Genomic DNA, 16,735 nt, shown 5'->3' on the forward strand with positions numbered 1-16,735 from the left:
TAAAATATATGCAGTTTGAAGTTTACTGCTGGTTTTAATATGCATGTTGATTTCCAGTAGAAGATATTCAGATACTGCAGTTATGAGAAGCAGTATCAAACATTAAAATAGTTTAATGATCTCGTACTTATCTGTTGTTAGAGGTGTGCTTTATAACAATATGCACTAAAAGTGAGAAATATGTGTCATTTTAAGTGGGTGTTGTTCCTTTAAATGTAGAAAGGCTGCTTCATGCTAATGTCACCATGACAATACTGTAATCTGCTCATTTTTTCCCTCGATATTTGCTTTTATAATAATTTGCCTCATGGCTGTACACACTTCTGCCAGCTTTAGAGAGCATGCAAGCTTGATATGGAGTGTGATGCTATTGTGCTTGTTCCAGTGAAAACATGACCAAAAGGACACGTATTTAAGTTTGAAAATGTCATTTTTTCTAGGCTAGTAATAAATCAAGAGATAGTTCTTCAAGACTATGAGCTATCTCTGGTGATGGTTATTAAGAAGGAGAGATCTGATGTGGTTTGTGAAAGGCGTGGTTGTAGCCAGCTGCTCATGCTCTGTTAGTTTTAGTGGGAGTTCTGTGGCTATATCTCCACTCGCTGGGTAGCCTGTTGCTTCACTCACAGTATTTTGTATATAGTTCTTATTAGCCTGCCAAAAGGCATAGGGAAATATTTGTTTAGACAGACAGGCTGCATCTATACTACCTTCTGAGCGCAGGCTTGAATCTGGGCTTGAACCCAGCTCCCCTTACATCTAGTTACTTGGCTGCAAGCCAACGCTCTCCCCTCTGGTTAGGTTTGGGGCACTGTGCTGGTGCAGAGAGGAAGTGGCTTGAGATCAGCCTTCTCCTAACACAGCCCAGTGTACCCACGCTTATGGGGTACGTAGATGGGATATCTCAACTACGGACTAGAGGCGGTATGGGGAGGAATATGCCCGTACTTGCTTTGTGCCACTTTTAGTTAAAGATGAAAATACTGCCAGAATGGGATAAGGCATCTGCACTGCTGCTGTCCAAAGTGATTTTTTTCAGAAGAGGAAGAACTATTTCTAGAAGAAATCTTTTAGAGAAGGAGCTCAAAAAGCTCTGTTCTGGATTCATACACCTGTGACATCCTAAGGATACATATGTCTGGCAAGCTTTAGCATAGTCTAACAGATTCACCTGATCTGGCTATGGACTAGTTGGCTGTGGTGCAGGCAGCAGACAGTCCGCAGTAGTGTGAAACTCTGTTTGCTGAACGTGTGTGTTTTTACCCATCTTCTTAGATATGTTTTGTATAGCCCATAAAGCCGACAGGCTTGGCTAGCTATGCTCTGTGCTGCACCTTTGTTCTTTGTGAGTGCAGCTAAACTGCTGTTAATACCTGAACTAGCTAAAGCTAATCTTTCGCTGCTGTGGCTGTGATGTAGACTCCCCCCTGCAAGGGACGTCACGTGGTAGGAGACAAAGGCACATAAGGGAAATAGCAAATTTGTAGGTTAGGTATGGTGAAATTCAGTTCCTCTCCAGCCTGTGATTGATGTGTTTTTCCCCCTCTTGTTTTGGTAGCTAAAGGAATGCATTCGGGCGCTGGATCAGGAACACGCTCATACACCTTTCCGGCAAAGCAAATTAACTCAGGTAAAACCATCAAGAAGGCAGTAGTAGGTATTTCCCTGAGGAGGGCAAAATGAGAAAAATATGATTCAATAACTGTTATTAAACCTTTGAAAAATAGAGAAATTAATAACTTTTCCAAACATTAAAGGTAATCACAGAGTTAAGGCCAACTGCCAGCAAGAAATATAATCAATCTGGAGGACTGGCATGGTGAAAAAAGGTACCAGCTTCCCAAAAGTGCACTAATTCCCAAACTCCATGATTGAGTCCTCTTAGTCCCATGTGAATTTTTGCATTAACAGCCCTATGGACTAGCTGTCAGCAGATATTCATGTTGTGTAGATCTACGTAACCAGACTCAACACAGTTATCATCCATCTCCACCCACTCTACCATCAATCTTGAATCTTCTGTGCAGTAACAGTCATGGGAGTTTTGATCAACATTTCTTCGCTCTAGTTGTGACATATGCTTTATTCCTCAAAACATATGGGCACCCTTGTGGCACCTGGTACAAGAGTTTGTTCAGAGCACTGATTAACACTTGTATTCATTTTAAATTGTAAACAAAGAATTACAAGACAAATTGAGATGTGGACTACATAAAAAAGGCAGTTACTGTGCATCATTTGAATCACATTAAACTGCCTCTGTGCACACTGTTAACTCATGGGAAGCGCAAGATAACATAGTTAACTTTTTATGAGTTCTGAGCAGAACTAAATCACTTTACCACAAATTTTGTGCAAAATGGTATGTACAGGGGAGTCTAATACACAGTAACCTGCTGAAGTAATTTTTTTAAACTGCAAGTCTTGATCCTATGGGTTCTAAATTTTTATCCCTTCATGTTTGAAAATAAGTATATGAATTATTAAGAATCTTAAACTTATTTTTTCTTTCCACTCCTAGGTCCTAAAGGATTCTTTCATTGGCAATTCCAAGACATGTATGATAGCCAATGTATCACCTAGCCACATAGCTACAGAGCATACCCTGAACACTTTGCGTTATGCTGACAGGTGGGTGACGTAGTTCAAACTCGCTAAGGTGAAAAACAGCAAGAAAAAAGTAATGTATAATGTGTTTGCGATTACATTTTATTTTGATTGCATTGGAGATGGTGAGTTAGGCAAGAAATGCAATTTTCGTAATGCAAATAAAATCCTTACCTATTCCACTCTTACATTGGGTCATAAAATTCTCTAGGTCTTGTAACTCCTTTCTGATGACAGCTTTTAGTGATGAAAATATCACTGTGCTCTCTGTAACTGCGGGATTGCTAACCTTGGTACTCAGTTTTGTTTTAGTTTTCTATTGTACTTCTGCCTAGTGTGTGCTAAAGCCCTTCGCCCTCCCTCCTGCACAGGAAAAGATAGATTGCAAGCTGTGCAGTGCTGGGGTTAAGAGGACAAGAGATGTATTAGGGGATAGAGGAATAAAAAGCAAGTGAGAGAACCAGTTAGAGCAGCTCTTCACAGTTGCATAGATGAGTCTGATCCAGGAATAACGTAGCCTGTACACGCATCCCCTGAGCTAATTGGCTATACTGCAACTACTCCAAAAACCCTAGTGTGTGTCCTGTGGGACTGTGGTGTGCTGGTGAGAGTACCAACTTGTTTTGAGCTGGTAGTGTGCCATGCTGCATTATAAAGTGTGGAAATACAACTCTCTTCCACTGAAATTGAATAGAGGCCATTTTCACTCATTTGACCTGTTATGCATTGTTCAAGGAAGCACTTTAAAATTCTGTATAGATCTTTCCAGAAGTTCAGGCACTTTGGTACAGGTGTTTTTGATGCCTGCCTGGGTCACTGATAGTTTAAACATAAATCATGATATTCAATTAAGAGTTTAGCCTTAATATGCCAAAGTGTTAGTTTGTTCTGAAGGCACCATTATTTATTTGAAAGCATGGCATCTAAAGCCAGCCTCATTTACAGGGTCAAAGAGTTGAAAAAAGGGATTAAATGTTCTACTCCCGTCACAAACAGACGTCGGATAGCTGGAAATGTATCTCCAAAACGTATCCAAAACTCTCCCTCTTTGCCACCTGGAGAAAAGAGCTCTCCAAAGAAAGTGAAGCTAGGCCTCCAGCATCCTTCAACTGCTACAAAAACGAAAGCGTGTCCTTCAGCACTCCAGCCACCCAGTTTCCCTTTTACCTCGACCCCCAGGGGAGTCAACAAAGGACATGCCTGCAGAGGAAATCCCAGCTCACTGTGGTTCCACCACACCAGCCCAGTTAAGGGAGTCCTACGGATAGGGCAGCCCCTGAAGAAGACGACTGATGATCTGTCCCCCCACTCTGAAAAAAACCATGCTGAGAAGGATTTTATCATCAAAAATGCTGCCATGGCAGAGACAAAAGAGAGTGGCCAAAGAGACAAGTATGTGCAAGATAAACCACCTGGCCAGTGCCTGAAAGTCCAGACAGTGCAACCTGTGCAGAAACAGCTTGTTTCTAGAGATGATTTTAACTTTGGAGATGGAAATCAGCCTTCTGATGGCAATCAGGAGTGGGGAAATGCCTTTGCTAAACAGTGTGTTGAAACCTGGACAAACCTCTCTCCATTTCAGAAGGAAAGAGAGGAGCATTTACGCCTTTATCACCAGCAGTTTCAGCAGCCACCTATTCTACAGCAAAAATTGAACTACCAACCTCTTGAGAGGTTTTTGAGTCAGTACAAGCCCCAGGAGAGTCAAGTGCAGCAGGAGCCGAGCCTTACTCCCACAGAAGCACAGAACAAAGAGGGGATGCAGCTGGAAGATCTGGATGACAGTGACTTTAGTGAAGATTCTTTCTCACCTGTCTGCAGTCAAAAGAGCGTGAAAAGAAGAAGCCCCAATGAATGCAGCCAACATTCATTTTTCCTTCATCAAAGAGAACAAGGAACTGAGGAAGAGCAAAAAGCCCCAAAGAGACAGGATTTATTGTTTAAATACTCAATTCCTGTGCAAGAACATGAACTGGATGACAGCTGGGATTGTAGCGGGGGCTGCCTAAAAACAGAGGAATCCATTAAAAATGCAGGGGGATGCAAAACTCCATCAGACTGGAGCTACGACTTAACTATTGAGTCCTCTCCAAGCAATACTGCAGAAAAACCTTACTGCCTGCAAGAAGATCTTGCTTGTAACTGGAAAAATGGCAAAGACTTCCCAGTTGATCACAAACAGTACAAACCCAAACACAAATGTCTCATTTATTCCAGTGAAACTGCCTTGACTCTGGAAAAGGAGGCTCCAAACCCATGTGTTTCTCCCATATTGAAATCAAGGACTCCAGAGTACAAGGAGATCAACCTCCTAAATAAGCAGAAGGAAGAATCCACCTTGGATAGACAGGCTGCCCTTGCAGGAGACATAAAATGGAAAACTCAAAAAAATGGGGTTAGCCATTGTGGAGCTTCCAATAATTCCTCGGAGTTAACTTCTGAGATAGCGGCCCCTCTCACAGTATCCCTTCTTGACTATGAGAAAGCAACTGATACCGAGACTGTGTCTTCCAACCAAGAGGAGTCTCCCCATGTGAACCAGATGTTGGACAGGAACATACATGGCTCCCAGAAAGCACTTGAGGCAGAGGCCTGGCAGTGTACTAGGAACAGAGCTCTGACGGACAGCATGTTGGAGCTAGGGGAGCAAATGCGTCGTGGTGGAAGGAACTGCTTCTTGCAGCGTTTCCCACAAACAGCAGACAAGTGGTTTTCACCCACAGGCTGTGATGTGAAGCCATGCTGCTGCCTTCTGGGCTCAGGTTCATTGAATCAAGGAGCCATTCACAGTTTATTTGTTGGAAGTGAAGCCCTGACAGAAACATCCACAGCTGAATCCAGGGACTCCATAGGAGAGAGAGAGGGTGGTTTGCTTCTCAGTAACTCAGTGTGTGAAGGATACTCAGATAGGAGACAGTGTGATCCTGATGTTGAAGATATTACTGGTAATTCAGGAAAACCTAATTCAAATCAAGGACACAGTGTTGAGTCCATGGCTCAGGAAATACCTGCTGATATTTCTGAAAAGAGTTATTTTCCAGGTATGCCATACTTTCCCAGTGTGGGAAATATGGATTATACAGTCCAGTCCCCCTCTCAAGAAAGCAGACTGCTGCTGCAGCCCAGGTCAGGACTGAGGAACCAGGACTTCAGTCATTCTGAAGACACAGCCAAGTTGTCGTTCAGGAGTGAGGAAATTGGGTTGCTTAAGAACAAATTGATGCAGAGTATTTTTACACAAGACACTTCTGCTGCAGATTCAGAATCTGCTACCGAAGAGATTAAGCCATCAGCAAATGCAAACAGCCCCTCAGACCTGCCCAACATCATCTCCCCAAGTGCTACGTCAGAGATGGGAAAGCAGCAGAGGGAAGCCCTGGAAAAGGCACAGTAAGTCTTACTTATCACCATAGTTTGTCATGGAGCTTAGAAATTCTAGACACAAATGTGGTACATCTGCCTTTATTTGTATATCATGCTTTTATGTACTTTAAAACTGTTAGGAAGTCAATTAATCTATGAAATAATTATTTAATAACACTAAGGATAATTTATAGTCATTATCTTATGTAAATATATGATTGACTGTTATTTGGCGATATTTTAAAATCTCACAGGAAGCCAATTATTCCATTAGCACTTCCTTGGATCGCGTTAGAGGAATGAATAGTATAATACAAGCTGAAATTCTCAGAAACTAATTGGCTTCCTGTAAGATGGAGAGTACCTAAAATATATCAAAACCACCCATCAAGAAGCAGGTGATAGTTGTTGCTTTGCTATGGAAAGAAAAACAGCTAGAGCAGCAAGCCAGTCATTGAAGATGCAGATGTGCAGCTTCAAGGTATTGCAGGCCAGGTATTGCCACTGCCAGCTCCCGAGGACTCGACTGCATTCAGTCCACATAAAAGGCACTGTTGGCCAGAGAAACTCACTTGAAGGTATGAATGACAGCACGGCCTTCCTGCTGGGCTTGGTTTTCACCAAAGTGGTTTTCAACCTCATGGTCCTATCAGGCAGGAGGTTTTTTTCATTCTAGGTTTCCCTGTGGTAAAAAGTAGTATGTGCTCCTGTGCTGCCTCTGCTAACAGGAGGCTGCAATCACTCCTCTCAGAGCAATCCTCAGTCATCAGGCTCTTTACCTACAGCCCAAACAAGTATAGTCCACCATACATCAAGAACCACTGTGCCTGTGCATGCATGCATGTGTGTGCATACCTGAGTGCCAGGGACCACCAGCAGCAAGGCTGGTGGAATATCAGGGACATTCCTCCTTTTTAAAAGCTTATCAGAGCTTAATAGTAATTACAGGTAGAGCGGCAGGCTGTGTAACTGAGGGTATACTTAATGTTAATCAGACAGGCTATGATTCGAGCCCATCGGCAGCAGCTGGATGAAATGGCGTCCTTGTGCTTTAAGGAAGAGTGCTTGATGAATCAGATGTCAGCAACAGTAAGTATTTCAGATGATGATTTTAATGCCTGTTGAACCTGCATAAATTAATCTTTAATCTGAATCTCTGGTGCTTCCCTGAGTCCTAGGAGGCTGCTCATTTTCAGTACCGGTCCTGTCTCTGCCAGTCTCCACTCTGCCAGGTCCCTGGGGGAGAATGAGGCTGATGGGCCAACCCTGAACTGCTTGTCTCTGCTAGGACAGCTTTCTCTCATCTTCCAACCTGGGTAGCAGACTGTACCAAACAGGGTTTCTTCCCATGTGAAGGTTTTTTTCCCCTTACAGGCTGGAGCAAGTAAGTCAATACTACAGAAAGCAGCACTCCCATAAAGCATGACACTGGGATGTCACAGCTGGTGATGAAGGGCCATATTGCCACTTCCTCATGGGAGTCCCTTGCTTAGCACATGTGCGAGCCCCTGAGCAGCATGGCCCCACTCACTCATTTGCTCTAACCACCATGATTATTGGCTCCCTCAGAGGCTCTTAATTTTTTCTGTCACTCAAGGGTTTCTTGGCTTATCCTTTGTCTTGGATTATGACAGTAAAGGCTTGACTGTAAAGACTGGCACCCACATGGCCCCACTGCTAGTCAGGCCATTCGGGTACTCTGGTTTCTCTTCAGATCATAGTCTGTGATTTCTCCTGCTTCCTCATAGGTGCATGTCACAGCTCTGTGACAAGCCTCTCATCTCCCACCCAGACCATTAACGTTTCCCAGTGACAGCCCCCTGCCTTCCTTGTTCCCTCATCCTGTCAGTAAAACCAAGTCCCACTATCGCATCAAAGCCATTTTTATTCCTATTACAGCTTCAAACCTGAAGTGCAGCTACAGGGACCCTTGCCCTGGGGAATTCAGAAAGGCAGTCACCACGTGGCTAATCTGCTGTGGCTGCCTGATGACAGCACTGCGCATGTGATGTAGTACCAGATAACACAGCAGTTCAGGAAGGGGCACAACAGCCATCAGCTGTATTAGTTTTGTGGCAGAGAGCAAGATGATACAAAGCAGTCTTTCTTTCTCTCTCTCTCTCTCTCTCTCTCTCTCTCTCTCTCTCTCTCTCTCTCTCTCTCTCTCTCTCTCTCTCTCTCTCTCTCTCTCTTTTTTTTTTTTTTAAGTTACTCAAGGCTGTTCTTGTCAATTCTGTTGTTCAACAGAGATAGCCTTTCCTCACCCCCCCCCCCTCAAATCCATTATATTTGCCCCATGTAGCAATCATTTTCAGGCTAGCAGGAATGTGATGCTCTTGCCAGGCCCCCCAGCAGTGTGTGAATAGCTTTTGCGTGGTAGTGTTATTTCACAGCAGTACCTTTCCTTGGGCAACAAAATTAGCTTGGACTTCCCAGCTCAGTTTGTCCTCCATTCGCTTTCAGATGGCTGCCACTTCTCCAGCCATGAAGCCTGGGCCACAGAGAGACTCCTGCCAAGACCCAGCACATAAGCCCATACTGAACCAAGCAGTATTTAAATCGCTTGAGAAAAAATAAGCCAGGGCAGCTGGATTGGTCTTCAATACAGTGCTGATGTCTGCAGGACAAAGTTGTAGTGCCTAAGTCCTGCCTGACTGTTTCTCATGCAGTAGCAGTTGAGGTCCCCAGCCCCGAGGACACTGACACTTCCCAATTCTTAGATGCCGACCTGTGAACAAAGGCACCAGACTTGCTTGTCATCTGGCAGGAGCAAGTCTGAATGCTCCTTTATTAACACAAGCCTTGCTTAAAAATAACTGCCTCCATTGCAGTTTTAGGTGTGGTTTAAGACCATACTTTGTCTAGTTTTGTGGCAGGTTGCTATGGAAAGTAGCAGCCTCTCCCTAGGCTATACATTGCTGCTGTTTCTCATGGCCAATCTAGCAGACCTGCAGCTATGCAGGAGTTAGACTGGCTCTGTGACCTGATGCAAAACAATCCTTCCCCTCTCCCACAAGTGGTATTTTTTTCTGTCTGATCACCACTGATTTTCATGATTGTTACCTCCAACACGAGAGGTATCAGGCACGTGAGAAAGAGCAGATTCGGTCCATTGTAAAACTGCACCTCAGATGACTAGTATCTGCATCAAACCCTCTAAAAGCTAACCTGTGTAGAAAGGTGACAGCAGGAATCTTATTCCTTTTTAATTCCCTTTTTTAAGACAGCTAAAGGAAAAAAAAAAACTGCAGGAGTAAATTAACCTCAGTAATTAGGGGCATTGAACTTTACTGTATTTAAGAGTCAGGACTTTAATATGGAAATACCAAGTAAGTCTATTACACTGCAGAATAGGAAACAGTCTTTTATGTATGCTGCAGTACATAAAATATACTGATTGTCTCCAGCTTGCTACTGCTGTTGTTCCCCAAGCTTTCCTTTTGTTTTTCTCCCCAGGATTTTCAGAACTTCGTGACCAAGCTGGATGAAATCTTGGTACTGAAGTCAAAGTGTATCCAAACCATGCGAGCCCAGCTTAAGCTCTATTTAGCTTCTCCTGGCACTGACTCAGCCTTGCAAACACCACCACCAGTTTAGCTCCTCTTTGCTTACATATGCCCTATGCACAAAACAGTTATGGAAACAGCCAGCTAGTGTTCCACCACATTTGGTGCTGCACAGTGTGGGTGGGTAGGGGATAGCTTTTGGTTTGATATTTGCAATTAGTATATATTTTAGAAAAGGATGGAGAGAATTTTGAGTAAAGGAGAGGAATGCTTGTCACCACAAGCTTTGTACTTCCTTAAAACAAGTAAGCCACATGCTTAAGAATAACAGTTCAGCAGCCTTTAAATATCTCACCAGGCAGTCCAGTCCACAGTATTCACAGCAGCTTCTCACATACTCAGGGCACTTTTGTGCTGCCAAGAAAACAGAGCAGGGCAGGGGAACACTTTGAAACCAGACACAGCTCTGAACAGAAATACTGAAAAGCTATCCAGACAGGTATGTTGACAAACAGAAGGGAGGAATCGGAGGTGAGCCACTGTTTAAGGACACTAAATAACTAGACCAGAAGTAAATGAAAATCAAGGTGACAAGAGGTGCTGATGGTTTCAGAAGGTGGAGGGCTATTGCTGCACTTGCTCTTTGCTTGGGACTAACTCCAGACCATCTGAAAAAGAGGGCTTAAGTCACATGTAATGGGTGGCTTAGCAGAAGACTCATATACAAGGGACTTTGCACCAATGGTTCATCTGGTATGTTAATAAACACTTCAGTTTCATACCCAGGCCAAGAATGACAGGCCCAAAGCTTATCTGCTGCTACAAAGGATGTCTGACCTCTGCAGTACAGCTCTGCCGTGGGGTGGTTTGTCCAGGTTGATTTTGTGGCACTGCAGAATTCATTCTTCACAGCAAAAGAGAGAGTCTGCTTAGAGACAGTTGGATTTCAGAAGCTGCTAACCTTGCTGTTAAGTAAACCTGATACTTGAACCAAGAGGTACAGAACTATCAACTGTAGCCCTGCAACATCCCTGCTTTTGTGCATCAAGTCTGAGCCTCAAAACAAGTCCACCTGCTGAAGCCACAAGTGAACTTAAAATATGCATAACTAAGACAACATGCTGTGCAAGCATGTCACAGCACACAGCCATTTCCACGTCTCCTCAGTAACACGTACAGTAGCCCAATCAAAGCATGCTCAATTGTCATAAATGCCAAGGGTGAATAAACACTAGTCTAAGCAGCTATGAATTTTGCTGTCTGCTACTATGGCTACCTGGAGGAGTACAGGTCTGGAAGAGGAACAGTGCAGTGATGACAGGCACAGTCAGTTATCTGCATTGCACATGCAGTGCAAACACTCCCAGGAATGTCACACAGCTTAAGCCCTAGGGAACAGAAGCACAAGGACAGGACCAACCATAACCAAAAAAAGTTACAGTTCAGTCAGAGTCCTGACTTTTTTTTTCTTTTTTTAAATAAAAAGAACTGGTTAGTCTCCATCTCACAACAGATAGCAGATTACCCTGCGAAGCAGAGAGCAGTCATTTCAGAGGCTGAGTTTATGGCCCTTGACAAGAGCAGATATAAATTGAGCTCCCCTTTAAAATAAGCAACTCTTAGAAAAGCAGCCCCCTCTTCCCCCCAACCTTAGAGGTGAGGACAGCTTTCCCCATGCACAAGGTGAGGTGAACTGTGCAGCAGGTGTTAGCACTTACATCTTCTGAAAGCAAAGAGATGGAAGCATTTTCAGTAATTTCCACAGCATTTTCCCCAGTGATCATACAGAAAACAAGGCTGTTGGGGAGGAGCTGAGCACTTTTGCCAAGCCAGTCTTGAGCTGAGGAGAAGGTGGGACAGAAGGATATGAGCAAAGGGCACAGGAAAAGGAGAGGTCCAGCCAGTAACACAGTGGTAGCTGGGGGAAAGAGGGAAAAGGGCAGCACTTTCCTCTGTGTAATCTGACAGTTGGGATGCGAGTATAGCTTTGAAAGATGTGATTGATTTGTACTTTCACACAGTAGGGGACTATCTTTAAAGGGAAGTTCAGCAAAGTACATGCACAGGGGTTTTCAGTCTCTTTCCCAAGATGGCCATTGCTAAAGCAATATGCAAAAAAGAACCACAATGTGACAGTGCTATGTTATTATCTCGGTACTGTCCGAGATAAGTGCAGCAATACAGATGAGTGACCAAAAACTTCTGTGTGCAAAGGAAATGGGAGTCAAGTCAGCTACCAAGTTTTGAGGCACCTGTGTGTGGTTTCTGTCTGGTCTAGAGTGGAAAAAAGCCAGCAAGCCTGTTCCCCAGTGCGAGTTCCCAAAGCAGTTGTTCCCTGGAACGGTCAGGAACACTGAGAAACATGCAGCAATTAAAAGGAAAAAAAAAAAAAGCTGTTTCCAAGATCTGATGATCTCCTAATAAGAGTCATCTTCAGAAGTGCACCTTGTTAAGTGTAAGATTTTATTTCCAGGCTATTCTCAAAATATTATTCTTTTTCCTGCTGAATGCAAGACTTAGTCTACTGACAAAAGGGGGGAAAAAAAGGCACCTCATCCTCAGCAACAAAAGGACTATGGACATGCTTGAAGTACTACATGCCCATTAAATAGCAAAACTGGGCTCATAGTATGCACCAGAAACTACCAAACCAACAGCAGGTTTTTCTCTCCACTTAGATGCTGCTTTAACTTATGTGTGAAAGTGTGCTAAATGAGGGCTCCAGAAATGGCAGCCCTTTACAGCTGTTTGATATTGCACTGACATCTGATACAATGAGTTGTTTTCATTTCAAATTGAGGAATGTATATGAAACAGTTGTTGTTACAGAAGTCTTTTAACAGATTAATAGAGCCTGGCCATGTACAATCAAGTAAATTAAGAACTGTAATGAACTTACTTTTGTATTCAATTGCAACAAAGACTATTAATGCTCATGGCAGGTGCTTGATATTTTATTTGAATACTTTACATTATTTAAAATAAAATTCAATTTACTACAGAATTCTGGTAAAGTTTGTTTTAAACGTGATCAAAACTAAATGTGTCTGATTGTAAAAAGATTAACTTGGGTTGGAAATACATACGAGATCCCCCTTCACACCTGGCCTGTTCATTCAGCTCCTGCTTCAGACGCTGTCCTCTAGCTAACGGTCAGCTGTACAGGACTGAATTCAAGTCTGCAGCTTAGCACAGCAGCAAAGTGACCCTTGCACCACGTTATGCTGAACGACAGCAAGTGGCCTCCACAACTAGGAGAGGGCAGGCAGAGCTGCCCAGCCACGCATCAACATGGAAAATCTGCAGCAGAGCTAGCAGAGAGGGGAGGAAGAAAAACCACCAAAAAAGCACGTGCACACACACTCTTTTAGCGCACAAAATAACCTGCTGACACACACTCTGGGGTCAGCTACCAAGTGCAGCCAGACACGCACATCCTCAGGAGCTAAGCAGAGCCGAGCAGCTTTGCCGATGACATATCCCAGAGCCCTTGGGCAACCTGGCCCAGTAAAGCCTCAGGGTATCCTAGGGCTCAAGGGTGGCTGGCAGCAGCTGTCAGGTAGCTCCCGCTGCTTCCCAAACTGTAGGATCCCACAGAGGAGCCACCCTCAAACCAAGCCAAGGACCACAAGGGCGATTGACAGCCCTTTAGCATCAGTCTCCTCATCAGGGCTGCTGCTGTGAAAAACCATCCGAAGGCAGCAGTGAGCCTCTGGCTCTGCATACAGTAAACAAAACAAACTGTAGTTGAGTTTTTGGCTTTGCCTCTACACTAGTCCTCACAAGTCTTTTCTCCGTGACATCCAGACTCCAGATACCAGTATTTATTTGGCTGCAGCCTGCACAGAAGGCAGAAGGGCCTTTGAGAAAGCTGAAACACTGCTAAGCACCATTTTCCAGGTACACAGAGCTGCTGATTAAGAAAAAGCAGGTCTCAAGTATGACCGGGAATACAATTATCTTCTCTCTGGCTAGCAGCAGGGGAGAGCACCAGCCTTCCGGCACCACAGGGCGGGAGAACCTCTCCACTCCCCGAACAAGCCTGGTGTGGAAGGTGACAGCAGATAATGACAATATCAGTGTAACTAAACAGATGCATGCTACCCAAAAACAACATTCAAGTTTCAGCACATTTTTGTCAGTTGTTGCACATTTCGTTACCTCTCCCCTAAACCCTCACTCGACAGTCACACAGCTGACCTGTGTGTTCGTTCTGCAAGAGAAGCTGTCCTGAAAATACTGCCAGCTTGCAGCCACCCAGTAACATAACATGCAGAAACCTCACTGCGCAATCAAAAGTGGCATTGCCACAGAAGACACTGAATGGTATGTCTCTTTGGTGGAAGGAGGCTGGAAATATAAGTATCACTTCCCAGTCTTGCACTACTGCACAGAGATTAGATTAGCACCTCTGCTCTCACATCTGCAACAAGCTCTATAAACGATGTGGTTATTCCACCATATTTCACAGTGATCCCCTATGAGAGCAACCATGAAAGACTTGAACATTAACACAACCAAATAGATAATTTTATTACGAGAGCTTTGATCTAAATAGTTACTTTTCCACTGGAAAGATTTCTTGCTTATTCTGCAGGAATATCTAGTACTAGACAGGGACTTTTGTTTGGATAGCAACTCTGAGAATCAAGAAACAAGCAACACAAATGCTTACAGTAGCAACGCTAGAGCAGCGCGAGTTGTCTTCCAGCTTTTCTGACTAATCAGGAACCCCATTTCCTTGGTTTCAAGCTGTCACATTTCTCACCTAGGAAGGAAAGTTGGGCAACTGCTTTAACCAAGCCCACAGGAGCTGCCCATTGACTAGAAAGCTGCTGCTGAAACTCCTACCAAAAAACCTAAACTGAGGCAGCCAGCTCAGCTGTCCTCCTCTCCCAAAGTCCAGGGCCAGCTCCATGCTCTAACACGAGCATGAATCCCTAGGTTTGGTTTTGCTCGAGTGCAAAACAGAAACAGGCCACAGAAAAAGAAGCATGTTTCCCCAGTGCAGCCACTGGCCCAGAGACCTCTGGTAGGGCTGCCCAGTGCTGACAGTGAACATACAGGCCCACAGGGGCAGGCAGCACCTGGGCTCGCAGGATTCAGCGAGGTCATCTACTGAAGCCAAAGAGCATGAGAGATGTGAAGCATGACACTGGGAATTACATTTGAGGGTTTTATTAGTTGTTCTTCTGCAGAATCAAAATATTTAGCAAATTACTTAAAATTCCTCAAGACTGCTGATATTTTATGTATTTAGAACTTGAACAATGTACAACATAACACACTTTGTACTACCAAAACCAACTCAAAACCTGATTTCTAGTACTAGATGTTATTATGTAATTCATAGCAGTGTGAAGAACCAAACTAATGCAGTGAGTATATTTTGTTTTAAAGAAAGTGCTTGAAAGAAACCTCCTGCTTCACACCAAGTATTATTTAAAACAAACGATAACTGTTTTCCTAGCAGGGCATCTCCTTAAATAACCTACAAACCTGGGGGTTAAGAATACTGAGCCCCCCAGCTCTCTGCCTTCAGGTTCAAGAACCAGCACAAGATGCAGGTCCAGACCAAGTTCACAGCTTACCTGTTTCAAGAGAACTTGCACACCACTCAGCATTGGATGCTTATGTCTGGCAGAAGTGTTGGATGCATGGGTCAAAAAAAAAAACAAAAAAAAACAAAAAAAAAAAAAAACAAAAAAAAAACCACACAGGAAGAGGAACAGCTTCTCTTTTTATGCATAGCGACAGTTTCTGAACCAGTGTTTTACTAAGTTACAGACTAACTTCCAACCAAAAAAATAAAACTCCATTGCACTAAAGGTCAAATTTAACCAGTTAATCTGGACTGTGACAGTCAAGTAATTCAGTACAAGCAGACACCATGAAAGCAGCTTTAAAGAACCAAAGCATCCTAGTTTTAGAACCAACTTAGTATTCTTCTGTCCAACTCCAGTGCAACAATAGGGGGGAAAAACACTCCTGTCTCTGCCTATACACAATTCCAGTAGAGGTTGGGCAGTCTAAACTCTCCGTGGCCAAGCTGGAAAAAGGAAACTTAGGAAAGGGCACTTTAAAATTTTAATTTAAGAAAGAAAGTTGGCTCTCAGTTGAAAGAAATGCTGTAGTAATGCACGCAGGCAGGCTTGCTCAGTCACTCTCCCACGTATGCGAAAAGCTGGACTCCTTCCTGTCGAGAGCAAGTCACACTGGATGTGAAGGTGGCGGGGCTGGTCCTGCTCCATGACACACCACGAACCCAGGAATGTGTTTTCAGCTGGCTCCTGCACGGGCCATTAGATCTTCCAAAGCATTGTGTTGGTCATTGTTATGTAATAATAAGACCTCCTTAATGTCTTTTAGTTCAAAGCCCATTTCTTTAAATTGACTCATTAGTTGGAGAAGTTCTGTGGTCTGAAAGAGACACAGACAATTATTTGCAAGATGGAAAAGGACCAAGGCTCAATCTCATTTGAGGCTGGGGTTTAGCACAGTACCAGACTCCAGCCACTGGACAACCCTAATTCCTAGCTCCAAAAACACATCCCATTCAGCAAGCTCAGTTTGGAAAAGGTACATTCACACAAAAGCCAGCAGAGCTCAGTGTTCAGCAGCGCACTGGGCCTCACCTTCAGCGAGGATGTTACTTTGACCATCATTACAAGCCATATCTGCGAACAGTGCAATAACCCTCTCTATCAAATGGCTCTTAAGATCTAGGGCAAACCAAGGAAATAAGCAAAAATCCTGTTGGACATACTACACTACTATCTTTTAACTCCAAACCTGAATCCTTCTTGAGCCTCAACCCCCCCCCCCCCCCACCAAACCAGTCACAAGAAATGAATCAACTAATCAGACTTCTGAACCACCTGCCACTTACAGTAGCTGTACCCCAACTCCAGAAGAGAAAAATCTTGAAATGGACAATCAGCTGATTAGCTATATCTAATTTTGGGGTAAGCCACTGGTAAGTGTGCTTCCTAAACTCTCAGTCACTTCCCCATCTTCACACCACTGGTTCCTCCATCTGTAATCTCATCACTAAGTTCAAGAAAGGTAGGTAGGTATACATGTGTCTAGGGGAAGTTGGGTTGCACCTCTGAAGATTTAGTATTATAGCTCAGCACACAACAAGCTGATATACACTAAAAGCAGCAGTCCTACTGTCCTCCGTCCTGGCTGCCTGTTCCTGCCTCTGCACCTCTGGTGCTGCCAAACACATGCAGGGAATCAGTCCTCCAAAAGTCATT

The 16,735-nt window shown here is 43.8% G+C and overlaps 2 protein-coding genes across 6 annotated transcripts in view; one reads left to right on the top strand and one right to left on the bottom strand.

Moving 5' to 3' along the window:
- Window positions 1-12,480, top strand: part of LOC135324940 (kinesin-like protein KIF24) — a 34,067-nt gene extending 21,587 nt beyond the window's left edge. For all 4 annotated transcript variants that reach the window (XM_064502073.1, XM_064502074.1, XM_064502075.1 and 1 more), the window contains 5 exons: window positions 1,559-1,630; window positions 2,522-2,631; window positions 3,553-5,997; window positions 6,966-7,059; window positions 9,427-12,480. In XM_064502073.1, coding sequence (XP_064358143.1) covers window positions 1,559-1,630; window positions 2,522-2,631; window positions 3,553-5,997; window positions 6,966-7,059; window positions 9,427-9,567 — 2,862 coding nt within the window. In that variant the 3' untranslated portion in view covers window positions 9,568-12,480. The remainder of the gene's footprint in view (window positions 1-1,558; window positions 1,631-2,521; window positions 2,632-3,552; window positions 5,998-6,965; window positions 7,060-9,426) is intronic.
- A 2,158-nt stretch (window positions 12,481-14,638) lies between these two features.
- The window catches only part of LOC135324941 (ubiquitin-associated protein 1-like), a 35,526-nt gene continuing 33,429 nt past the window's right edge, over window positions 14,639-16,735 (bottom strand). For both annotated transcript variants that reach the window (XM_064502077.1, XM_064502078.1), the window contains exon 8: window positions 14,639-15,896. In XM_064502077.1, the coding sequence (XP_064358147.1) occupies window positions 15,756-15,896 (141 nt within the window). In that variant the 3' untranslated portion in view covers window positions 14,639-15,755. The remainder of the gene's footprint in view (window positions 15,897-16,735) is intronic.

The sequence above is a fragment of the Dromaius novaehollandiae genome, chromosome Z (genome assembly GCF_036370855.1).
Source record: "Dromaius novaehollandiae isolate bDroNov1 chromosome Z, bDroNov1.hap1, whole genome shotgun sequence".
Classification (NCBI taxonomy): Eukaryota; Metazoa; Chordata; class Aves; order Casuariiformes; family Dromaiidae; genus Dromaius; species Dromaius novaehollandiae.